Source organism: Dendropsophus ebraccatus, chromosome 1, assembly GCF_027789765.1.
Source record: "Dendropsophus ebraccatus isolate aDenEbr1 chromosome 1, aDenEbr1.pat, whole genome shotgun sequence".
Lineage (NCBI taxonomy): Eukaryota > Metazoa > Chordata > Amphibia > Anura > Hylidae > Dendropsophus > Dendropsophus ebraccatus.
The window spans coordinates 143,299,762-143,326,974 of record NC_091454.1 but is presented as its reverse complement, the minus strand read 5'-3'; the positions used below and the strand labels follow the sequence as shown (position 1 = coordinate 143,326,974).

At 40.1% G+C, this 27,213-nt stretch overlaps 1 protein-coding gene across 1 annotated transcript in view; it reads right to left on the bottom strand.

Annotated features, from left to right (window-relative positions):
* Positions 1–7,376: 7,376 nt before the first annotated feature.
* The window catches only part of ARIH1 (ariadne RBR E3 ubiquitin protein ligase 1), a 39,460-nt gene continuing 19,623 nt past the window's right edge, over positions 7,377–27,213 (bottom strand). Inside the window, exons 5-14 of the mRNA XM_069981017.1 lie at positions 27,068–27,123; positions 25,728–25,794; positions 24,478–24,584; positions 20,272–20,314; positions 19,344–19,415; positions 13,186–13,316; positions 12,728–12,785; positions 10,498–10,758; positions 9,335–9,447; positions 7,377–8,306 (exon numbers count right to left, since the gene is read on the bottom strand). Coding sequence (XP_069837118.1) covers positions 8,222–8,306; positions 9,335–9,447; positions 10,498–10,758; positions 12,728–12,785; positions 13,186–13,316; positions 19,344–19,415; positions 20,272–20,314; positions 24,478–24,584; positions 25,728–25,794; positions 27,068–27,123 — 993 coding nt within the window. The 3' untranslated portion in view covers positions 7,377–8,221. The remainder of the gene's footprint in view (positions 8,307–9,334; positions 9,448–10,497; positions 10,759–12,727; positions 12,786–13,185; positions 13,317–19,343; positions 19,416–20,271; positions 20,315–24,477; positions 24,585–25,727; positions 25,795–27,067; positions 27,124–27,213) is intronic.

Genomic DNA, 27,213 nt, shown 5'->3' with positions numbered 1-27,213 from the left:
ATAGTGTAAAATTAATTTTGTGGGATAACCACTTTAAAATTTACCTTGAGATCTAGTGACTGTAAGCCATTGAATGATACTAAATTATGTTCCTGAATCTGACTTAACATTACATTATACAAATATCCATCAGAAAATGTGGAAACAAAGCACCTGAAGATTGATATTCAGCTAAATCTTGTGTGTACCAAGAAACATTTTCCCACGTCACCATGTACAACCCTGCCTAGTGACAGATCTAGTCATGTAAGCTATACTGTACCATCTCTAGTTTTACATAAAGGGTGGAGGATGCTTTAGTCCCATCTCAGTCAGTGATTGGGTGAGTGGGCTGTTACTCTGCCAACATGAGTTCACCGAGACACTGCAGAAGGACACTGGGCATGGTGGGAATAGGCTCATCATTATTTTCCTTATAACTGCAGCACAATATCAAAAGTTTCTAAACACTGGATAAGCTCTTTAACTCCAATTCCCATCTGCAAGGGTCCATTTACAAAGAAAGATTATCTGCCAAAGATTTGAAGCCAAAGCCAGAAACAGACTATAAACAAAGATCAGGTCATAAAGGAAAGCCTGAGATTTCTCGTCTTAAAATTCATTCCTGGCTTTTAGCTTCAAATCTTTTGCAGATAATCTTTCTGTGTAAATGGACTCGTCTGCTATTAACATCCCCCCCAACATTGCCAATTAACCCCCATCCTCCCCTAACCCATGTCTTCTATTAACCCCTTCCATGTGCCAGAGCTTGACATGGCTAATCTCAACTATATACCAATAAAATAGGTGGGGGAGACTGGACACACTGTGTGCAGAACAGTTTAAGGACAGAACTTTCACTTAATTGAGCCCATAAATAAAGCATTCAACATACCCCAACTTTGCTACTACTACTGTTAGGCGAGTATAAGTGGTTTGTTTTTTTATGCTATATGTGAGGGGGGGGGGGGGGAGCGCACAGGGGGGCTATATAAAGGGGGAGAGAGCACAGGGGGCCTGTATACTGTCAGAGAGCACAGGGGGGCTATATACAGGGGGAGAGAGCACAGGGGAGCTATATACTACAGGGGGAGAGAGCACGGGGAGAAAGCACAGGTGGGGCTATATACAGGGGGAGAGAGCACAGGGGGCTATATACTGGGAGAGAGCACAGGGGAGCTATATACAGGGGGAGAGAGAGCACAGGGGAGCTATATACAGGGGGAGAGAGCACAGGGGAGCTATATACAGGGGGAGAGAGCACAGGGGGCTATATACAGGGGGAGAGAGCACAGGGGGGCTATATACAGGGGGAGCTATATACTACAGGGGGAGAAAGCACAGGTGGGGCTATATACAGGGGGAGAGAGCACAGGTGTGGCTATATACAGGGGGAGAGAGCACAGGGGGCTATATACTGGGAGAGATCACAGGGGAGCTATATATATAGGGGGAGAGAGCACAGGGGAGCTATATACTGGGAGAGAGCACAGGGGAGCTATATATAGGGAGAGAGAGCACAGGGGGCTATATACTGGGAGAGAGCACAGGGGAGCTATATACAGGGGGAGAGAGCACAGGGGGCTATATACAGGGGGAGAGAGCACAGGGGGGCTATATACAGGGGGAGAGAGCACAGGGGGGCTATATACAGGGGGAGAGAGCACAGGGGGGCTATATACAGGGGGAGAGAGCACAGGGGGGCTATATACAGGGGGAGAGAGCACGGGGAGAGCGCACAGGTGGGGCTATATACAGGGGAAGAGCGCACAGGGGAGCTATATACAGGGGGAGAGCGCACAGGGGGGCTATATACAGGGGGAGAGCGCACAGGGGGGCTATATACAGGGGGAGAGCGCACAGGGGGGCTATATACAGGGGGAGAAAGCACAGGTGGGGCTATATACAGGGGGAGAGCGCAAAGGGGGGCTATATACTACTGGGGGAGTGCGCACAGGGGGGCAATACACTACAGGGGAGTCACCCCCTTTGTACCTATATTCAAAGTGCTGGTGAAAGAGAAAAAATGCCAGTTTTCCCGCTAATAAGCATCAATTCTGTATGTAAATAGTTCAACAACGTTTGTGAAAAGTAACAAAACACATTTCCTACTGATGTTCAGCTCGGACCTTCACCTGACTATAAACCCCGGTAAGTGGACCTTCACTAAAAGTTGTTGAGTACCCCTGTTCTACAGAGTATCATACACGAGCCCTACTACATAAACACCATACTTGCTCAAATTGGTATCCTTTTATCTTTTGGACTGTCCTCTTCTCCCAGCATGTCATATCTTACTTATTATAGGGAAGCTGTCAGATGGTTTCACATAGTACAAATAATCCTAGCATCAGGCAGGGGTTAGAAGGATACCCTCACAGGCATACCTTTAGATTTACAAACACCTGCTTTGAAACATGCTCCTTATTTTGAACAGCGCTATATTCCTTCCAGTAAGGCCAATAGTACTACTACTGTATGTACACAGTGCTGCCTCCTGAATGCAATCTAGCTTTCTTATATGCTGCAGGTTTATCAGCAAATTATGTTTTTAGTTTATCCCCTTCCTTGATGTGCTGCTGCTTTTGTTTCTTCAATTTCTGCTTACCTAGCACTTTGCAAATCAAATATATCAATAATCCCCTCCCCAATATGCTATCTAGAGTAGCAAGCTGTGTAAACCATCAGATGCGTCTCCTAACTGGTTTTCTCTGTTCACATTTATCTTACTCTAGCAGATTATGCCATACTGTGTTGAAAACAAGGGCCAAACTGTAGATCTCTGTAGTAGCAGCTACTGAATTAAAAGAAAAATGTACTATAATGGCAAAGCTCAGATAAACACTTCACTGTAAATATTGGACAACATTGGAAGAAAATACTCTATGACAGTTATTCAGTATGTAAATGATATATAGGTTATTTTTTTATAGGTTCTTTTTTTTCCTGAAAGATATGTAAATAGCATTTTGTAAACTACATTTTCATTGGAAGATAATGTATATCCCTCAGGATCTGATCAGTAATAAAAGATAACAGTCATTTTTGTTATGATCAATATACAAAATAAAACCAGTAATTCCATATGTATGGCTGACAGCTACACTTAAGGTTTCTATATATTTTATATACAAGAAATCCACTGTATGTTGAAATATTAAAACATTAATTTAAGCCTATGAAAAGCATTTACAATATGGTTATAAATTGTATATAATATAATTAACCAGAAAAATACTGGTACATTGTGTTTGTACTTTTATAGTAAAATACAGCAACATTAAGAGGCAACACTCAATGGTGCACAGAACAGCAGCATAAATGGCTTTAATTGTTGAAGACAACCTGTCATCTCTTCTGATGTGTGCTTTACTAAATACATTCATAAATGGAAATTGTGGAACGTACTGTGTGAAAACTGCACTGCTCATTCCTGTTATTTCTCCCAAAAAATAAATGAAAAATTTCATGGGATGTGTGTCTACACATGAGCATACTGTCCATGCTGACCCAAGAAGCAATATTACTTCAGACATTGTGCTGTACATATGACATGATTAAAGGGGTACTCCTTTGCTAATACCTGGCAGCAGTAAGGGGTGACACAGACCCCTCCCCCTCAGACCACCAACATTTGTGTCTAAAGCTGCAGCTGCTGTCTAAGCCCTGCAATTCCGAAGCCCTGATCTGCTCAAGCACTGCTACACAGCACTATACAGAGCAGTGTTCCCCCTTCCACTACTATACTATATACCATAGTACATTGAGGGAGGGGGGGGGACCCTGTTCTGCATAGCACAGTGTGGCAGTACTAGAACAGAGAATTTGATCAAGAACTTCAGGGCTATCTAAGGACATTGGTGTCAGCCAACAGTTATTGGCGGCAGCAGGTTTGCCCCTTAATGATGCCTGGCATTGGAAGTATACATGAACATAAACTGCCTGAACAGACGCAAATACTATTTTGCTGTAGGTTCACCACGATTGCACTTTTTGTAATTACCACAATGTAAATCCCTTTGAGATTACAGCAGCTATGGGTGGCTTAAAGGGGTACTACGGAGACTGAAACATTATGTTTAATACAGTGCTTTAATAAAGCAATAATTAATAAACTTTATTAAAAAAAAAAATCAATTAAAGTTTATTAAGCCACCCATAGCTGCTGTAATCTCAAAGGGATTTATATTGTGGTAATTACAAAAAGTGCAATCGTGGTAAACCTACAGCAAAATAGTATTTATTTGCTTCTGTTCAACCATTTTGCTGCAATAATTTGGTAATTTGCACCATGAACCTATCTGTAATTCTTGCTAGATGATGGCACTATAGCTCTGATGTTATTTGCCTTCTTATAATGATAAAAAAAAGGGGCTCCATATAGGACCTTTTTTATGCTGGCAAGATGCTGTGTTGCCAAAGTAAAGGACTACAGCAACAAAGATGTAAGGTAGTGCTGTGTTTAAACATTGGCCCAAATTTACTAAAACAGACAGTGAAAACGTAAACAAGATAGTCTAATGCTGCATTTACACAGGGCGATAATTCGCCCGATCGTACAATTAAGGATTTCGAAGTAACAATTTCTTTTATAACGATCAGGGTTTAGACGGAACAATATATCGTACGGAAAAATCGTTTTGCGATCTCTTAAGCCTATCTCGCACATATTTTAAATCAGTGAACAACTGTTTACATGGAACGATCTGCGAATTTTTTGCGAACGACGATTTAAGAACATGTTGTAAGATCAAAATGAATGATTTCTCGCTCATCGTTTGCTGCATTTACACGTACGATTAGCGTTCGAATTCAATCGTTATCGTGCAAATTCGAACAATAATCGTTCCATGTAAACGCGGCATTAGAATGCACCAGACTTACCACAGTAGCTCAAGCTAGTTGATAATTGTTGCATTCTTATGCTGCGTTTACACGGAACGATTACCGTTCGAATTTGCACGATAAAAACAAATTCGAACAATCATATGTGTAAACGCAGCTAAAGATCAAACGACAAGCAATAAATCGTTCATTTTGATCTTACATGTTCTTAAATAGTCGTTCTCAAAAAATAACCAGATTGTTCCGTGCAGTCGTTCACCGATTTAACCTATGTGCGAGATAGGCTTAAGCGATCGCAAAACGATTTGTCCGTACAATATATCATTCAATCTAAACAAAAAAAATTGTTACTTCAAAATCGTTAATCGTTCGATCGGGCGAATTATCGCTGCGTCTAAACGCAGCATTAGGCTGTCTAGTCTAGGTTTAGATGCCCCTTTTTTGAAATGCAGAGGAAAAGTATTCCAAAAGTCTTCCAAACCTCATACATGTATATTGCAGGAGAATGCTGGCTAATTTACAATATTAAAGGGGTACCCTGGAGATACATTGATTTAATAAAGGTATATTACTTTGAAATATTTTTTTTGTTTACGTATGCACTTCCGCTTAGTAGAAGCAGTACAGGGTGACATGACCCCTCTGCTGCCACCAATGTGTGTTCCGAGAACTGCAAGGCTATGAGCCCTTCAGTTGCCAACACAAGCTGCTATGCAGAGCAGTGGATTTGCTCATCTGTGGACTGTATATTCTAATATACAGTGCACAAGGGAGAGAGCAGTGCAGGCAGGGTCTGCAGTGGGAGCAGTGACTACTATCAGTACTCTGTGCTAGAAGCAGAGGGAGCGGTGACAGCAGTCACCACGACAGCCCCTGCTCTGCATAGCTATAGCAGTGCTAGAACAGAGCAGGGGATCAGAGACCTGGAGCTTGCTTCTGGAAACTGCTGGGCTTATAGCCTTGCAGTTCCCAACACAAACATTTGTGGCAGCAGAGGGGCCGTGTTGCCCCTTACTGCTGCCACTAAATGGAAGTGTGCATGTATATAAAAAAATATATATACTTTAAAAAAAATTAATTACAAAGAAATATACGGTAATGTTATTAAAGCTGTGAATTGGTAAAGATAAAAATGCCATTAGTCTCCGGAGTACCCCTTCACACAACACAAATCTAATAACTCTCCTTGTTGTACTGTTCACTGATTGTATGTGAAACACAATGTGAGGGGTAGTGCTAGGAGGCAGTGGACATGAGAGCATGTTATTTGTGATGTTCAGTACTACAGGACATTTAGAGTTCCAGATTTCACACGAGCTGGTGACAAACACCAGGAGCATGGTCATGGTGCAGAGAGGCATTGCAGTTATAGACATTACTATATTATTAAAGGGATTCCGTCACCTCCAAAACACCTGCTAGAATAGATTATACATCAGTAGACTGATTCTATATCTGCATTTTTTATTGTTCTATGTTCTTGCGTTTCTTTGCGATAAGCCCACAAATGAAGCAGTCTAAGGAGTCCTCTCCAGATTACAGATTTGGAATCAGCACCCTTTATGTTATCTACAGATGAATTTCGTATGGAGTCTTGAGGAGGGTGGGTTGGAGGTTACAGAGTCCCTTTAAGTTACAGATTTCATTGCAATTTGGCCACTTAATTTAAAAAAAAAAAACTGGAAAATTAATTTATACTTTCAAACTTGTGCCAATCTTAAAACAGCACATTCAATTGCTAAAACTCATATTTAAAGCCACTTTTTTACATTCCTCCTAACACCTAAAATAGAAAAAAGAGCAGTCATACTAGAATCTTATTTGAAAACCTGTGAGATGACATCAACAGTCAAATACTAGCAGCTTCTGCATTACTTCAATCGGGTGTCAATATAACGTCTATACAGTTAATGTGTTCATTCAAAAGGATCCAATGCACAATATTGTGGGGGGGGAACAAATTTTTCGCTTTCATCATTTGGTCTTACCAAATTTAATGAACATTACGTGAGCAGCTCTTGAAAGAAAAGTTTCAACAGTTGTATAACACATTTAACAAAATGTATGCTTTGTATAGTTAACCCTTTTGTTTGATTCTTCTTGTTCAGATGTATGGTTTGCTGTAATATCAAAGGCAAAAATAATTATGTTCACCTACTGTACAATGCTCACTAATGGTCAACTCTCATAGTGCTGCAGGAACTCTGTAGCATCACATTAGCAAAAATACTCAATACAGAGACAATCTGCAAGAAAGTTATGTCCAATTCAAGCAAAATGTCCCTTCACTCATTCTCATTTTAATCACTTCAAGTAACATAGTTAATGGAGTCTTAATATCTACCGGCATCCACTCTTATTCACACACAGCGCCTCCCTGGAAATGTTATTTCAGCCAGCACAGCCAGATTTAATGCAATGAACGCAATCGACATTCTCTACTGAGTAGTTATTGTGGCAACTGGGAGGATCTTTTTTTTTTTAGACTGTGTAGACACATTGCTCAGTCAAAAAGATCTCAAGAATAAACAGCACAGCCAGGACCAATGATCTTCAAGAAAGAATAAATATTTTTTCCTGTTTTGTACTTAAACATGATGCAAACACCATGCGTCCCACCTCAACCCTTCTCATGCAGATGCACTATTTACAAGGTTGAAAAATACTGCTGTCTTCTGTTCAGTTTAATCTTGTTTTGTTTTTAAAAGTCATGTACAAAGCTATTTTTTTTTTTATTTTTTTCTTCTATTTTTTCAACTTTTCAAAGCAGTTCAGCTCCAACCCAGGAATAGAAAAAGGTGCTGAGGGGCAGTCTGGAGATAAAAAGGAAACAGAGAAAAGGGGGAGAAACTGGCATAGAAAGCAGACTGGTTTAACAGGGGAGACATAGGCAGAAACGAGGCTGGCAAAATGGTATAAAGAACGAAGGGAAACGTTCTTGAGGGGGAAAGTGGAAGGGTAATCAGCCTGATTATGGCAAGCCAAAAGTTAGGAGAAAGCATTTGCAAATAGCTGAGGTGCTGCACACATTTTAACCCCTTGGTGCTCAAAGTAACTAGCAACGCCTTATCGAACAATATTACATGCAGATCAGTGCTTTCCCAGTCACTGTTTACCAAGGGGTTAAATAAGCCTACAATACTGTCAAACCACTGCCTCTGCTAACTGCTTTCTTTTTATTATTACAATATAATTTACTTAAACTTTCTGTTAACAAAAAAAAAAAAATAAAAGGGAAAAAAAATAATATCAATCTCATAGGAGCGCAATAAATGAGAGCAAGAAATTGGAAAGTAGACTGCTGAATGTGCAGGGACCGGCCTCATGGGGCAGAGATGCATTTAATGGGATTTGAAATCTAGTGTCAGGTGGCAACAGGTTGGTCTGTGATGACGGCTCAGTCCTCAATATATTCCCACAAGTCCTTCTCATAACCTTCGTGCACATGAAGAAGCAGAACTCGCCTCCTACTCTCGCAGTATCTAAGGAAAGGAAGCAAAAAAAAACAGTAACAAACAGCACTACAGCAATGTACATGTTTTGTAATGGGCTTGCAGTTACTACATTTGCATTCAGGAGCTGACTTCAATCAAGACTTGACCTCCTGGCTCAAAAGTAGGTAAGGCTTTGGTTACATCATGTTTTGTACTTAGCATTTTTTCTGCTTTACAAATTTAGAACTGCACAAGAAACAAATAGCCAAACTGTAAAGTCTGAAACAAGAAAAAAAAAAAACACGGAAAAAGGACGTGCAAGAATTCCCTAATGAATATTTTTCAAAATGGCCTAGTAGTAGACACAGCAAGAAGCCCTGATAAAGATGGAGCTCCTGGCTTCTATGTACACGTGACTCATCCAAGTATGCCAAAAACTAACAAATTCACAGCTCCATTTCTAAGAAATACTTTTAAAACCGGCAATGCACCTATAAAAATATTCTAAGATCACTGGATGGAATAGCAGCTTGAGGAAAGTTTTAAATAAAGAAAAATGTATGTCTTTCAATATTCACATAGACAAATAAAATCTAATGGAATGTTGTAAGTGACAGAACAAATACACTTTAAAGCAAACCTATCAGCCCATATGCTGAGAAGTTTTTTATATTTACTGATCAGCGCCTCAAAGGGTCCGTTTACACACACAGATTATCTGACAGATATCTGACAGATTTTTGCAGCCAAAGCCAGGAATGGACTATAAACAGGGAAGAGGTCATAAAGGAAAGACTGTGATTTCTCTTTTTTTCAAATCCATTTCTGGTTTTGGCTGCAAAAATCTGTCAGATATCTGTCAGATAATCTGTGTGTGTAAACGGACCCATACACAAAGACATTAGGTAGTTGGCCAATCCTGCCAAAATCAGCGGGGTTGGATGCCTTTGGTTTTATGCGTATGGGCACTGTAAGACTGTCTTTACAAATGATTTATTAGTTTTTTACATGAGAATCAACTAAGCAATAAACAATCATCATGCACTTAATGACCCAAATACCAAAAAAGTTCTCACCTGTACTTATCTTGTACTTTTTGCTTAATATCTTGAAGGGAATCTTGGGAAATATCCCTTTCCAAATATCCAGACAGAACTTCTGTTGCATTTTCTAAATCTGCCTGATTATTCTACAAAGTTAAAATGCTAAATATTAGATTGTGCTAAAAACACAGCTCTTTCCAAAATGTAAAAATACTGTACATAACATTATACTAAGCCACCACTGACACAAAATGTTCATATCACATTAATTAAAGAAGCATACTTTTTTTTTTTTACACTGTTCCCCGGATGCAGGCTGCCACATATACTTGCCAATGATGATCGGTGTCCTGCGGCACAGCTTCATTCCTGTCCTATGGTGCATCCCGCTGTTGGGGATGTCACTGCTATTCTGACTCTCTTCTTTCTACAGGTCTATTGAAGGCCAGAAGTCAGTGTCTCAAATGCATCACTAAAAAAGCACTCTCATAGAGATGCATTGGAGACCGTCCTCCTGTGGCGCTGTAGAACAGGAACAGGAACGAAGCTGCTGCACCGTTCATTATTAGTAAGTGGCAGCCTGCAGCTGAGGGAACAATAAAAAATAAAAATAAAAAACAAACAGAATGCCTCTTTAAATCCCCAACAACCCCCCAAAATCCCCAAAGTCAATACAGTATGTCATTGTTTGAATAATAAAATATTCTGTGTCCTTGCAGGCTAGACTACAGTAGATGTAGTAGGCTTGTTCTGAAGTTTTTCCTCAGTGTGAGTGATCATGAAACTCAAGAACTAGTAGAAGAGGAATACTGAACCGAGGAATGACTTACTTTCTGCAGATTTTTATTTAGGTGCTAAAGCTAACCTCTAGAAATTATATAAATCCTATCTTAAATCATAAATCACACTGGATTTCTTGCCCGAAGGCTTTTATCTAATGGCAAGAAACTTGTAAAGGAGAAGCAGGGTGTGCTCACAGATAAGGATAACAGTCAGACATGAATCCTTACCTGCAGGTGAGGTGGCAATGTCCACCAGTTACTCTAACAAGCAACCCATTCTGTGTGCCCTGGAATCAGTGTTAAGCCCCTTTTATATCGGCACATTTGGACCAGTATTTTGCATGAGAATTGGTAAGCCATAATCAGGAGTATTTGTACCTTTTACACCAATATCCACAAAGTATTAAAACATACCTCAAAGATAATTGACTGGTTGTTCTTCTTGAGGTAGAACGCGAAGACATAGGTGTACATGAGTGTGGAGCGGCACTGGCACAGTACGTCCACAGCCTTTTTCAGAAACTGCACTTCAATCCATGACATGTTATGTTGCTGCATCTCCTCCATCTTCTGTTTGACTTGGGCATATAGCTTGTGCTCAAATCGCAAGCTCTGCATGTGGTTCATGTATCGGTTGCAGTAGAACAGATATCTTTGTAAGGCTGCTCTGGATCGCTGCACCAGTGGAACACAGTACAATTATAAGCTCTTTCTCAAATTAAAAGTGCAAATCATATTGGACACTGGACATATTCCAGGCCAAACATGAAAAATACACAAAAACATACTTAAGCAGTAACCATCAGTACAAGCTAATTACCCCTCCTTATTGCTGTTAGTTACAGAATTTTCATTACTAGGTCTGCCTTTAATGTGGATCCATTTTAGCATTCATATTTCAGTCACAATACACAGATCTCCTGCAATTCTAATAAACCAAATTGAGATAACCATAGAGCGCTATCTTAAATTAAGTTTGTTTAGTAGAACCGAGACAAATAAACATTTCAACCAAATCACTTCTATATGCAAAATGACTGTAATAAAAGGAGTTGTCCAGGATTTTATTTATTTATATATATATATATATATATATATATATATATATATATATATAAATATTCTTTCCAGTCTGACATCAGAAGGAGAGGTTTTCTATGGGGATTTGCTACTGATCTGGACAGTTCCTGTCTTGGACAGAGATGTCAGCAGAGAGCACGGTGTCACATTAGAAAGAAACCACCACTTCCTGCAGAACTTACAGCAGCTTTTAAATACTTTAAGACTGGAGATTTTTAAATAAAAGTAATTTACAAAGCTATATAACTTTCCAGAGTACCCCTTTAAAGCGTAACTGTCATTTCAGGGTCATTTTTCTGAAACCTTAAATATCAACAGTACAAGCGATTTTAAGAAACTCTGTAATAGGTTTTATGTACTGAAAGAGTTTCCTTCTGTACTGAAAAAGCAATCTCCCAGCCTCCCCCTCACATCAAATGAAGCAGGATTTCTGTCTCCATTATGTGGCTATGGAGAGGGGAGGGGCTGTTAGGAGTGACTGAGCACAGAGCAGTCCTGCACAGCACAACACCCTGCAATCTTCTCTCAGTAAGTTCATAGATAAGCACTGACCTTTCTGAAACCTGAATCCTGCGTTTTAGGTGCCCAGAGAGTCTACAAACAGCTGACCTTCATGTCACCTCTTCCTGCTCCCTCAGCCCCTCCCCCCTTCATAGGCTTACAATGGAGAGAGCAGAACCCGTCTTCACTGGCTTCTCTGTAATGAAGACGTGCTTGCCTCATAATGCACAGATAAGAAGTCGGGGGGGGGGGGGGGGGGGGGGGGGGGGGGGGGGGGGGGGGGGGGGGGGGGAGGCTGGGAGATTGCTTCTTGAGTACAGAAGGAGGCTTTTTTGGCTGATGAAGCCTATTACAGAGTTTCTTAAAATCGCTTATACTACTGATTTCTGCAATAAAAAAAAACATGACAGTTACGCTTCAAGTAAGCAGTGCATTGTACTGAACCGAACACATAGGGCCTCAGAAGGAGGAGGGAGCAGGAGGGAGAGGAAGGTAAGTATAGATTTTTTATTTTTTTTTAACCACCTGCGTGAGAACATTTATAAAACCAAATAAATAAATCCCTTAATAACACCTTTAAAGGGGAACTATCTGCAGTTTAGACAAATTTACCCTGCTGATAGCTCCCTATAGCGCAGGAGACACCGTGGATAAAGGTAAGTCTCCCACCTTCATTCTGTGCTGTTCCCATGCACTTAGTCATTTAGTACTTGGTCAGGACCATTAGAATCACTGCCCTACCCCCATAGCAACGATTCAGCACACTCCATCGATTATCATTAGAAGGGGAAGGGGTGGATCAGCGCTATGGGGGTGGTGCAATGCTCCTAACGGGGTCCCAGTGCTCCAAATGGTCTTACCGGACAATGGAGTAAACGTCTAAGTGCACGGGATCGGCGCCGAGGATAAAAGGTAGGAGACACTCTTGACGTCTCCTGCACAATACGGAGCTATCAGCAGGTTATAATAGTCTAATCTACTGATTGTAAAAAAACTGTAAATAACTGTAAATAAATTTCAAAATATTCTACAACCTGTAACTTTTCCACTTCTATCTACTCACCTCTTGTGCATCTCGGGCAGCTTTTGCATCGTCTTCATTGTAGCGATTACAATTATACCTGTAATATTTGGTACAGTTATTAAACTATATAATAGAAATTAACAGGGGCCTCTGACATAAAAGGTAATTGAACTGAATGTTAAACAATATAAATCATATATCTATCCTAAGATAAGTAATAACTAAAAGGCAGACTAAAATGGACTAGGTGGTCTTTTTCTGCTGACAATCTTGTTTCTATACACAGAGACCAGTATCTCCTGCCTGTCAATAAAAGCCCAAGAAATTGGAAAAAAAAATATTGGTAATTCTGTATGAAAACAATTGAGCCATCTTCAAACTAACTTGCCAGAAACAAATACCATGATAGCATAACGCTATCTATATTCTTTATGTATGAAAAGTTATATTCACAATATTCCCAGTAGTGTCAAAGCTCCAAATACTACTACCCTTACCAAGCCGATCCATGGGGCTCCCAAGGACCTAGACACACCCAGCAGAATTCAGCCTTGCAATTTTGGTTCCGACACACCATGTGATTACAGCCTCCATCTTTCTCTATGGTAACATGACATTTGGGACACTCCTGGCGAAGAGGAAACAAAAACAAAAAGAATTTCCTATGAGCTACAAACGTGGCAGTAAGAAGATGATTTTTTGGTGTAGTAAATATTTCCCTGATGGATAACTATTAAAAATAAATGTATGAATGGGAGATTTAATAGATTTTAATAGAAAAAATTATTAGAATATAAACTTTTAAGAAACAAAAAGTTCCAAAACCACGAGAAACCATTTCATAGGCTCTATATTCTATACAAATTTTAAGTGTCACTGTCGTTAATTTTTTTTTTGCAGAAAACAATAGTACAGGCGATTTTAAGAAACTTTGTAATTGGGTTTATTTGCTGGAAAATGCATTTTTATCATGAAAAATGAGTTTGAAGCTCTCCCCCTGTCTTCAGTGTTCTCTATGGAGAGGGGAGGGGTGGAGGGAGATGAGGCACCAAAACAGAACAACAAAGAGTTAATTGACAGCTACATCACCTATGATCTCCTCTGAGGTCAGCACTGACTTATCTGACCTCTGAATAGCAACTTTCTCACAGCTCCTGCTGTGTAATCCTTTGTTCTCTGCTGCCGACTAATCTCCCTCCTCCCCCCTCTCCTCTCCATAGAACAGACAGGGCCCGAATAAGAGAGTCAAGATTTCCTGATAATGAGCAGTGGATGAGAGAGAGGAAGGGAGGGGGGGACCTGGGGAAAGCCTTTTTGAATGCAGATAATGGCATATTAAACTAATAAACCCAGTTACAAAGTTTCTTAAAATTGCTTGTACTATTGATTTCTATTACACCACACAAAGCTAAATTTTAAATGTAACAATTTTTATTAACATGATTTAAAATCACATAAAAAATCTTTTTAGTACAAAAGGGAATCCAGTAATAGATGATCACCAGAACACCTCGGTCTTGCGAAATCCTATTATATACCACTATGTCATGTAAGCGTCTAAGTCAGTACACAAATGCCCATGCAGTGTATCCACACAGCGACGCCCCTTGACAAAGCGACCTGTACGCGAAACGTGCGTCGGGGTTACTGATGCCAGACACCACGATGGGTAAGCGTCTTATTAGATTACTTTAGGCATTTGCAGGGATTGGGCTGACATTTTGTATAGCTACCCGAGGCTGTCTGGATACACTGCATGGTCATTTGTGTACTGACTTAGACGCTTACATGACATAGTGGTATATAATAGGATTTTGCAAGACCGAGGTGTTCTGGTCATCATCTATTACTGGATTCCCTTTTGCACTAAAAAGATTTATGTGATTTTAAATCATGTTAATAAAAATTGTTACATTTAATATTTAGCTTTGTGTGGTGTAATTGTTATCTTATAAAAGCTAATTGATTCCTCTAACTTGCTGTCCACTGTTTGTCGTCATAAGTTTGTCTCTAGCAGTAGAGAGATGTCATGGCAAATTACAGGAAGTGTGAGTGTGAAATTGCTGCCTATACAGGGGAAACTTGCTGGATGTGATATATTTATTTTTCCAAAGCATTTGATACTGTGCCACATAATAGGTTAGTACTGAACATAAAAAGATATGCTGGTGAAAAGTGTATAAGTGGTTAAGCAACTGGCTCAGTGATAGAACTAGGGGGAAGTCATTACATATTCACTGGGTCACTGTTGGAGCATTAATGCAGGGATCAGTATTGGTCACAATTGTCTTTAATGTATTTAGTAACAACCTTGTAGAGGGACTGCAAAATAAATACTAATTTTTATAAATGAAACTAAATTTATTAAAGTAGGTAACACAAAATGGGGCAGCCATTGTTACAAGTGGATCTGGATAAGCTGCAGGCTTGGGGCAAGAAGTGGCAGATGAGCTTCAACACTGAAAATTGTAAGGGGAGGATCATCTATGCAAAGATAATAAGCTAAATTGAAAAACAGACTATGAAAACCGACCAAGATAATATGCTAAATTGAAAAATGACTATGGTGTGTTTACACAGAGAGATTTAGCTGACAGATTATTGAAGCCAAAGCCAGGAACAGACTTTAACCCCTTAAGGTCAAAGCCTATTTTCGTTTTTGCTTATTCCATTTTAAGTTTAAAAGTCCATAGCGCTTGCATTTTTTCACCTAGAGACGTATATGAGCGCTTATTTTTTGCAAAACCAATTGTACTTTGCAATGAAAGGCATTATTTTTCCATAACATATGCTGCGAAACCGGAAAAAAATCATTTGCGCTGTCAAATTGAAAAAAAAACAAATTTGTTTTGATTTCGAGGAGTTTTGCATTTACACCGTCCGTCCTATGGTAAAACTGACTTGTTATGCATGTTCCTCAAGTCGTTACGATTACTATGATATATAACATGTATAACTTATATTGTATCTGATGGCCTGTAAAAAATTCAAACCATTGTTAACAAGTATACGTTCCTTAAAATCGCTCCATTCCCAGGCTTATAGCGCTTTTATCCTTTGGTCTATGGGGCTGTGTGAGGTGTCAGTTTTTGCGCCATGATGTGTTCTTTCTATCGGTACCTTGATTGCGCATATACGACTTTTTGATCGTTTTTTATTACATTTTTTCTGGATTTGATGCGACCAAAAATGCGCAATTTTGCACTTTGGAATTTTTTTGCGCTGACGCCGTTTACCGTGCGAGATCAGGAATGTGATTAATAGTTCGGGCGATTACGCGTGGCGATACTAAATATGTTTATTTATTTATTAATTTATATTTATAAAATGGGAAAAGGGGGGTGATTTGGACTTTTATTAGGGGAGGGGATTTTTTTATTAATAAAAACACTTTTTTACTTTTTTTTTTACTGTAACTAGAAGCCCCCCTGGGGGACTTGTATATAGACAGCACTGATCTCTCATAGAGATCAATGCTGTGTATATACACAGCAAAGATCGATTAGATCGGTCATAGATTACTATGGCCTGCTGCAGGCCATAGCAATCTATTGCCGAGCCGGGATCAGCGTCATTCCGACGCTGAGGCCCGGCACGGGCAGAAGAACGGATCTCCCACTCGCGATCGCATCGCGGGGGGGAGATCCGTCCCACTAGACACCAGGGACGTGAGGTCTGAAGCCTCTAAGTGCAGCTGTCAGGTTTGACAGCTGCACTTAGAGGCTTAATTAGCCGGCGCGGCAACGGGACCCGCGCCGGCTAATAGAGGCACTGCCCGGCTGCACGTGTCAGCCGGGATCAGCGCCGTTCAGAGCGGGGTCCTGGCGGGACCGCGCTCTGAACACCCCGAGCGGCACCATGACGTATCAGATACGTCATGGGTCGCTAAGGGGTTAAACAGAGAACAAGTCATAAAAGAAAAACTGAGATTTCTCCTCTTTTCAAATACATTCCTGGTTTTGGCTTCAATAATCTGTCACATAAATCTGATCAGTGTAAACACACCATTAGAAGTAGGAGAAGGAATTGTTTGGGGAGCACAAAACAGCTCATGCCTACTGCTCCCCAGCAGCACTCACTTCCACTTTTTCCTTGTCTTGGATAGAAGTATACCTAACGAGAAGTGAGGGGATGGGTTTAAAGTGACACTGTCACCCCCTTTGTGCATTCTGACATCTCTACACAGGTGTAAAGGGTAAATTTAGCAGTTTTCATGCCTTATTTCATATCATACATCATGGTGTTTGTTCAAGTAAAAAGTGTCCTTTTATCAACTGCAGATTGTATTAAGTGGGCATTAGCGCCACTTAGCCCTGCCCACAACAGCAACGGTGGTCCCGCCCCCTGACGCCCATTGGTTGGTCGACGTAAAGGGGGTGGGGTCTAGACCTTTCGGCCAGCCTGTTCCAATGCCCGGAGAGGGGGCGGGGCCAACGGTGCCATTGTGGGAGCTAAGTGGCGCTAATGCCGCGAGGCTACGCCCACTTAATACAATCTGCAGTTGATAAAAGGACACTTTCTACTTGAACAAACACCATGACGTATGATATGAAATAAGGTATGAAAAATGCTAAATTTACCCTTTACACCTGTGTAGAGATGTCAGAATGCACAAAGGAGGTAACAGTGCCACTTTAAGTCGCGATCATTGCAACAGCATGCAAAATCACACCCGCATACAGTAGTAAAGACTAAAGGCCCTATTCCACGGAACGATTATCGGCCGTATTCAGCCGATAATCGTCCCTTGCAATAGAGGGCAACGATCAGCAGACATCGTTCATGTCGGTTGATCGTTGCGTCGCTTGTTTTTCAAACATGTTGAAAAATGAGCGACTGTGATAGCAGCGAACTGCTGCCGTCGCTCCGTGAGACAGGAGCAGCGGCAGCAGACCGCCACTATCCTCTACGGGCTGCCCAGACGATCTAGCGACCACCCAGAAACCCCCGCCTGCAGCTCCCTGCGGCCCCTACAGTACTCACCCCCTCACTGCCGACACGTGGAATAGCTGCGGCAGTGAGTGGGAAACAAGGTGCAAACGATCGCTTGTTTGCTCCTCTGCATCGCCCCGTGGAATAGGGGCTTTATGCCGTCTTCTTTTCTGCTTGAAGATGTGAGAACAGTGGAGGTAAGCACAGAGAGCAAAAGGCATAAGCTGTTTTCTGGTCTACAAGCAACCCCTTTAACTTAGCAAACCAGTGTAAGGCAGCTTCCGCCAAGGGTAACAAAATCCTAACGGCATCTGTAAGGTCATTACTAGTCATAACGCACATGGAATATTGTGTGTGGTTTTAGACACCAATGTACAAGACAGACATAGTGGAGTTGGGGCAGGTTCAAAGATAGGTAACCAGAGTAAAAAATAAAATGAGGAGACTACAGTTCCCAGATAGATTAGCGAAATTCGGGCTATTTGCTTTGCCTACAGATGAAACGTTTCCACACTGATGCAGAAGATGATTCTTTACTTCAAGAGCAGTGAGGCTATGGACGTTGTCATAGTGAACTTACTGCAAGAATTCAAAGGCGGCCTGGACACATTTTTGGAGTGTAATAATATTGCAGGGTATAATTAAAACAAGTGTACCAGCGGTACATCGCTTTTCTGTTTTTACCCATGAATAGACCAGCGCCAACACTGTGATGCTGGTGCCACGGTCCTTCTTTTGAACCGCGGCCTGGTTGCCCCACCTGGCACCGGTCTATTACCGAGAAAGGGCCTGCCCCCAGTGGGAGAAACCCCCTCCCCTCTATGACGTGGCTACATTAGACCGGGCTTTGCTATGTATAATAGTGATGCACATAAAATAATAAAGATTAGACTTACCTGTTCAGGCTTCCTCGTGTCCTGTTGGCTTTTCCCTGCCCACCACAGCCAAAGCTTCTGAAGTCGCTGCGGCTGCAGTGAGCATGGAAAAAGCAGCAGGGCACGGGAGAGCCTAACGTTAAGTATAAAACTTTATTATTTTCTATATGAAGCAAGGGCTGCACGGACATTGCTAACAATAATGAATTAAATAATTGAGCTCTGTAAGCGAGCGCAGGTCTAGCTGACAGACACTCGGTTAACCAGGGCCCTATTCCACCGGACGATTATCGTTCAGATTATCGTTAAATCGTTCTAATCTGAACGATAATCGTTCAGTTGAAATGCAGTTAACAATGACGAACGAGAAATCGTTTATCACTTTATAAGACCTGGACCTATTTTTATCGTTGCTCGTTCACAAAACGTTCACATTGAATAAGACGTCGTTTGGTCATTCGCAGTAGATACGAACGCAATAGCGAAGAAAAAGCGATCGCAAATACGATCATAAGTAACGATTATCGTTCCATGGAAATGAGTGAACGTTTTCAGGTCTTTCGCAATAGCGGTCGTTTGAGATAGTTAATCGTTAACGATTATGCAAACGATAATCATCCGGTGGAATAGGGCCCTTAGACAGAGAATCACTTAAATGCAATACTCTTGGATTACTCTAGCATACTGGTAAAAAAAAAACTAATGGTGCTGAACAATGCTGATTATAAATACAGTGCTCAAAGTCTGGGGAATGCTAGAATGATGCTACTAAATAATCGACCCTTTCAAACAAAAGAAATGTGGACATCTAGAAGACTGGAGCCAGTAAAGTAACATAAAAATCTTACCTTTGTGTTAGCTGCAATCCAATTTGATGTCTCACTGTCATCATCACACTTCTTAATCCATTTTTTTAGCCACTGCAAACAAATCACTTGGAATTACCTTACAATTTAAGATTTTCCACTTTTATGGTGCGTTCACACCTACAGGATCTGCAGCTGATTTTCTGCAGCAGATTTCAGTTAAATAACTGAACACAGCATCAGATTTGATGCTGTGTTCAGTTATTTAACTGAAATCTGCTGCAGAAAATCAGCTGCAGATCCTGTAGGTGTGAACGCACCCTTAGGGTACAAACCCACACACCGTATACGCAACAAATACGCAGCAAATACGCAGCAGGTTGATGGTGAAGATTTAATGCTGAGTTCAGTTATTTAGATCTAATCTGCTGCGTTTTTGTTGCGTATTTGTTGCGTTTTTGCTGCGTATCGCAGCAGTAAATACGCTGTGTATACGGTGTGTGGGTTTATACCCTTAGGGTACAAACCCACTTGACGTATTTGCTGTGTGAATCAGTCTTAAAAATAAGCAGGCAAAACGCAGGTTGGCTTCATACGATTGTTCTGCATTAAAATACGCAATTGCGTATTTTTGAAGCGTGAAGCTTGTTGTTAGCAAAGCATCAGTTGTTAACAACCTGTGTGAAAAACGCATGTAGCTTCACGCTTCAAAAATACGCAATTGCGTATTTTAACAACTGATGCTTTGCTAACAACAAGCTTCACGCTTCAAAAATACGCAATTGCGTATTTTAATGCAGAACAATCGTATGAAGCCAACCTGCGTTTTGCCTGCTTTTTTTTAAGACTGATTCACGCAGCAAATACGTCAAGTGGGTTTGTACCCTTAATGTAATACTGCTATATTTTGTTTCCAGGAAACGAGACGGGGCAATGTAATGTAAACGCTTTGCATACCAAATGTACATACCTTACATTTAACAGGATCATGCCAATTCTCTCCACAATTGAAGCTGTAACAAAAGGAGAAAATTATTATCTGACACCACCTATAAGAAAAGAGTTTCTTAAAAAAAAAATCAATTTAGTCTGCACTTCCAGTACAGCAAATGACAATAGAGTGGAACAGCATGTATATAGTTATACTTGGATATAAAGCATTACACAGTGTAGAGCAAATTACCTGCAGATGGCATACGTGCTAAGCTTTATTAGGTATAATAAAACCCCTGAGCTATTGGTTAGTGTTCTGATAGAAGTTTATAATACAATACACAAATAAAATCACCTTTATCATAACTATATAACTATAATTTATTAGACAATAAAACTCAGAACACAGAAATATTTGGTCAACTATCTATTTGCCTTTCACAAACAGCAAAACAACTCAAGGGCACTGGCAAAATCAGATCAGGAAGACAATCTACTCTTCAATATGTTCTGCTGACAAACTGTCCTTGTTTTAGTGTTTTTCTTCCAGTTTTAGATTAATAAAAATAATCTATGCGGCTATGTATTTAAAAAAGGTGGGGGGGGAGCACCGGACACGACAACATGACGCTACCACACCCATCTTGAATCAGCATATCTCCTGTAGAAACAAAATGTGCGTTTACACAGAGATTTATCTGACAGCTTTTTGAAGCCAACACCAAGAATGGATTTGGAAAGAGGAGAAATCTCAGTCTTTCCTTTATGACCTGTCCTCTGTTTATAGTCTGTTTCTGTCAGTCAGTCAGATAAATCTCTGTGTAAACACACCCAAAGTATTGAGGACGTTGAAATCCAGAACGCCCGATCCTTTTTTCCCCCAGAGACATTGGACGGGTCAGGAAACCCCTAAACACATAGCAGGCCTTTGATATTTTCATAATGGTCAGGAGATTTTGCTGTAAGTAAATAAAATACTTAATGACATTCTCAGCTACAAAACCAGACCATAGTCGTGCACTTAGCTTAGAAGTTGGCACAATTGTATCTAGCCTTCTAGCACACATCAGCAGCAGCAACTAGTTTATTACTATGTATTATCCTGGAGTCCAGACTGTATCCACATCTCAGCTGAGAGCAGGATTATTTTATTAATAATCCATTAGTGTTGATCATTTCAGTATATAGTATATAAATGGAACAGCAGTGCACAGGTTTGACTGCAGCTCTATTCAAACAAATCTCATACTGCAAAACATACAAAAAACTTCCATGGCATACCAGCTCAGCACATGCCAAACACACCCTTTTGTTAGCTAAAACACATCAGTATATGTTGTATGTTGAGAGATATTGAGAAATATATGCTGGAAGATCCTCCCAACATATAGCTGTAACAGGTACTCCTTAAAGTGGTACTGTCATCGCAGAAAACTTTTGACTTGTCATAAAGAAACGTCAAACGTTTTCTTCTGTGGGGGGTCTGGGTACAGAGACTCTCACCAAGAGACAGTAGAGACATGTGTGGCTGAGTGTTGCTGCTCCCTGATGTCTTACACTCGCTGAAGACAGGCTCCATAGTCTATAGAGCCTGTGTTTTATTGAACGCAAGACAAGGAGAAGCAACAGTCACGGTAAATAATTTATCATAATAGCACATCATGTACAAGTTTTGCTTTCTTAACAGACGGACACCATATGCTTATATGATAATTTTGTGAAGCCACCCTGCATTTACTGAATGAAATTTATATTAGGGGATGACAATCTGCAATAAGCGTCTTCCAAGCTTCTCAGCTATTCAGCATATGGGCTCTTCTGCCCAACGCCAAGTGCATGGAGCTAAATCAATCTAAGTTAGAAGCTACCAGTGGCAAGTAATAGGTTGCCCAAATGCAACTTCCTGCTTAGGGGTTTCTATATGGTATTAAATCAAAGAGGAGCAGAGTTGAAAGGTAGTGATGAGCGAATACTGTTCGTTTGAATAGATATTCGATTGAATAGTAAAATATTCAATAGTATTGAATATTATCGAATAGTACGCCGAATATTCGATAAATATTCGATAAGCGTTCAAATCCCCTTTTCCTTTCCCTGAGGTGTCATTGTGGACTTGGTGAACCTCCAAGTGGTCAAATAGATGTTTTTCAATAATCGAATACTTGTTCCCATAGACTTTAATTGGATCGAATATTCGATTGAATAGTCGAATATCAGGGAGATATCAGGGACATGTCACTTCTTTCGGCGGAATACGCCGGCACATAGAATGGTGCCTATGGAGCTGGCGGAAAGGCGTGCGTACAGACAGCGCAATTCCACGGACATTATCTGCAAGAATTCCTCAGTATAAACCCACCCTTAGGGTGAGTTTACAAAGAGATTTATCGGACAGATTTTTGAAGCCAAAGCCAGGAATGTATTTGAAAAAAGGAGAAATCTCAGTTTTTCATTTATGACCTGTTCTCTGTTTATAGCCTGTTCCTGGCTATAAATCTCTGTCTAAACACACCACTACATATCAAACACCACAACATGTGCTCTAAAACAGTCAAACATTTCTCAAAACTAACACAAGACTGATAGTACAAAGGTCCCTCAAGTTACAATATTAATTGGTTCCAGGACAACCATCATATGTTGAAAATATTGTATCTTGAGAACAAAACTCTATGGACCGCTAGTATCTAGTTCTAAAGCCCCCAAAATACCATTTAAAAGCAAGAAAAGATGAAGATAATAAGATAACTAATATGGATAAAGTCCTTACATAAAACTGTCAGAAAGAGTACGTGCACACTATGGAATTAAGTGACAAATTTAAAGCGGAGTCTGTGTGACGGCTTCCACTTGAAGTTTTGCCTGTCCCATTGACAATGTGATTTCTCAAGGGCAATCCGCCCAAAGAGATGACATGTCAATTCCTTGGGTGGATCGCAGACTGCACTTGGCAAATTACATTGAGTCACTGGGACAGGCAAAATCTCAAGTGAAACCAGTCATGTGGACTCCACTTGAATTTCCTCACTTAATTTGTGTACACATACCCAAAGATCTACTGGAGACTGTAAATCACTTTATATGTAGAAGACTAGAGCGTTTTCAGGTCTGGTACAGACCACACAGGGTCCCAGAAAATAACTTGAAGCCATCCTCCCCTGGTGCACAAAGTAACATCTCATCCTGGCCCAGGTAAAGAGCAGTGCAAGACATGTTGTATGGATGCTACTAGACAGGTAATCATTCCATGCACTACAGTAACACTGGGGTTCTACCAGTACAATGGACACTTTTTTTTTATTATAATATTCTTTATTTCCATACAAAATATTATACAATCTTGTCACACATAATATACATTATTATTCCTTTTTTCCCCTTACCCATCCCTTTATCCCCCCCCTATCCCTCCCTTAACCCTTTTAAATGGTGAGGACTCATCCAACGTAGAAGTCTTCCTTTATCTTTATACTTCCATTCCGCATAATATCCCGACAGGGGATGTCCCCTAGAGTTGCCTTTTTATCTACCACTATACAATGGACACTTATTATGCAATCATCTAACTATTCACATGTGACGCAGATCCTGACTGTCTGTAGCACTGTATGTTAAAGCCTCAAGTTAAAATGGTCCAGATAGAATCATTGTATGTTAAAAAATATTGTAAGTTAAGATACCACTGTATTAGTTGAGGCAGTTAAACCTCTGCGTTCACAGGAGGCCCCAAATACATTCTCAGCTGGAGAGGAAGACCATTACACCTGTATATTCAGTTGTTTCATATGAATGGGAGATATATAAACAGCCGACTAAGTTTCCAATGAAGTCTTTAGGCTATGTTAACACACAGCTTTAAATGTGCGTTTAATTAGCGTTATTCTGCCAGAAACTCACAATTTTGTAGTAAAATAGCAATTTTTCTGCAGCAATTATGATCGAAATGTTGCAAAATTTTTTATATTTTATTGTGAGTTATGCAATCCGCAGCAAGATAGGGCTAATTAAACGCGCATTAAATGCTATGTGTGAACATAGCCCCAGGCTGTGTTCTCACATGCATGCAAACCCATGTGTCTTAATCTTAAACCAGATCCCCTTGCATTCTTTAATGGCTTTGTAAAGCTGCCAGGGCTTTCAGCAAAACTGCACAGCCAAAAGAGGGCCTGGTTTTATATGGTTACTGCACTACTGGACACAAAGAGGTAATCTTTACATATCAATTATTGTACTTGTGTCTTACCAGAACTGACGGCCACATTTGCAACGCACAGGCTTGGCATCTGGATACTGAACTTTAACAACATGATGACAATCTGGGGCAGGGCACCACTTCAATAGTCTGTTACACTACAGAGAAGAAACACATATTTGTAAGCACATTAATAAATCAACAAAGAATTTTATGCATGATATCTCTTATTTAGCATTACTGAAACAGTACACATACGGCTAAAGTCACACAGCATTTTGTGTTTACATTGTATTACTCTCTCTGTAGCAAACCTTCATAAGTAGCAGCAGCATGGAGGACATTATAAGTACCTGAGCTGTCAATCTAGCACCTGGGATGAGACAGATATCTGTCTGTGTCTCTAGCACACTCTTCTTCCTTTATCCCCCCTCTCCCTATGCTACCTGCCCCTCCCCTCTCAATAGACTTGAAAGTAGAGACGGAAGCATTTTATTCAAAAGGTATTTAATACAGAATCTTTCATTTTTGCTTATACTTTTGATTTCTGTAACATTGTTTGAAACACCAGTTAGGAGGTACTTGAAAGGATAAAAATATTTTGAAGTGAACTGGAGTAAGATAGTTATAAAGATTTGTAAAATATATCTATTTATCAGCTGCTGTATGTCCTGCAGGAAGTGGTATTCTTTCCAGTCTGGCACAGTGCTGTCACCTCTGTTCATGACAGGAACTGTCCAGAATAGTAGAAAATTCCCATAGAAAAGCTTCCCTGGTCTGGACATTTCCTGTCACAGACAGACGTGGCAGCAAAGCGCACTGTGCCAGACTGGAAAGAAAACACAACTTCCTGCAGGACATACAGCAACTAATAAGTACTTGAAAGCTTAAGATTTTTAAATAGAAGTAAATTACAAATCTGTATAACTTTTTGACGTTGACTCAGCAGTAGTTGACTCAGCAGTGACTAAAATTCAGCAGTATGCTTTATTGGCTAAACCTCCTAGAAATGTATGAGAAAATTATCAACTGGGTGCTGCCACTCCCCTTGTCAACAGAGTAGGTCTTATCACAGTCTGTCAGTACAAACCGGACAATGTCAAACTTATAACGGGCCAGGCTAACAAATAAAGTAATTGGTAACATTCACATGTCAATTTATTCTTATGAATGCTAGAAATATTAAATAAATAAATAAAAAAATGCTACTGACTTGTAATGTAAGGAAACATGACACTAGCTACTAGTCCCCAGGATAAGACTCTCAGAGATACTGTATACTAACAAGGTCAAGAACTTACCTCTACAAAGCTATTAGTTATTAAATGCTGATACTTTAACTTCACTTTTGAATCTGTGATTAAACGCCTAATAGAGACAAGAGAAGAATCAGGTTATAATGTAGAAAAATATATCATAAATTGATCAGAAAATTGGCTTTCATGTCATGCCAATTGGTGACATGGCGTCATTGTGAAAAGCGAACAAAAATAAGAGACCTTAAATAAAGAAAAAAAAAAGGAAAGAAATTGGTTGGAACAATGTTTAAAAAAGTAAATCCTTAGCTTTACATCTGATAAAAGCTTTTTAGTTGTTGTTTTATTTTTACTTTAAAGCGCCACCAAAACCTCATGCAGTGGCCAATACACATGTAATAATGCCTGGATTACACTGGGCAATGTTCTGCTTATCATTATACCATCACTTTCTAATTTGGGATTGCCATCAATCATGAGAATTATGAGAACAGAGCACTGATGTAGCCATGCATTCCCTCCTGATTTTTCTCCCTGCAAAGCCTGGTGGCCAGGAGCTCCACAGTGCAAGGAAAAACAGTGAATGGGACCCAGCAATAAATCAGCTGTGTGTCCTTTTAAAGGGGTTATCCAGCGCTACAAAAACATGGCCACTTTCCCCCTACTGTTGTCTCCAGTTTGGGTGGGATTTTGAAACTCAGTTCCATTGAAATAAATGGAGCTTAATTGCAATCTTCACCTGAACTGGAGACAACAGTAGGGGGAAAAGTGGCCATGTTTTTGTAGCGCTGGATAACCCCTTTAATTCCCACTTCATTGTAGGTGTTCCAGAAAACAGAACTGTTCCTATTATAAAGTGATGGCATATCCCACCAATATACCATGTGAATATCCCTTTAACTATTTACATACAGAGCTGAGGTCATATGATTTATAAGGCATAGCATACAACAGCAGTCTGCTGCCACCGCTGCTATTCCACGGAGCAACGGCAGCATTTCGTTGCTGTACAAGTCGTTTGCCTTTCAACATGTTTGAAAGACAAACGACGCAACGATCAGCCGACATGAACGATGTCGGATGATCGTTGCCTTCTATTCCACAGAAAGATTATCGGCCGTAACGGCCGATAATTGTTAATCGCTCCGTGATATAGGGCCTTTAGCAGGAAATCTGGCAACTGGTTCTAGACTTTACAGAATTTACTGCATACAAATAAGGGTCAAAATATTGGTCATATCTGTATAAAAACTACAAAAAAAGTTAAGGCTCATATTTGTTATATAATATTTTGGAACATATATGGTGTCACAACAACGTATATGTAAGGCAATGAAAAAATGTTAAGATACAGATAACATATTGTATATTAGCTCACCACTTACATTACTGTATTGTCATCAACTAAAATATCGCAGCCATGAGCTGGACAGGAAATGGTCTAAAAGAAAGAGAATATATGTGAAGGTAACATCAGTAAACTTTAGATAAAACAAGCAACTAAAAGAGCACAAATGGTATTGCTGTCCAG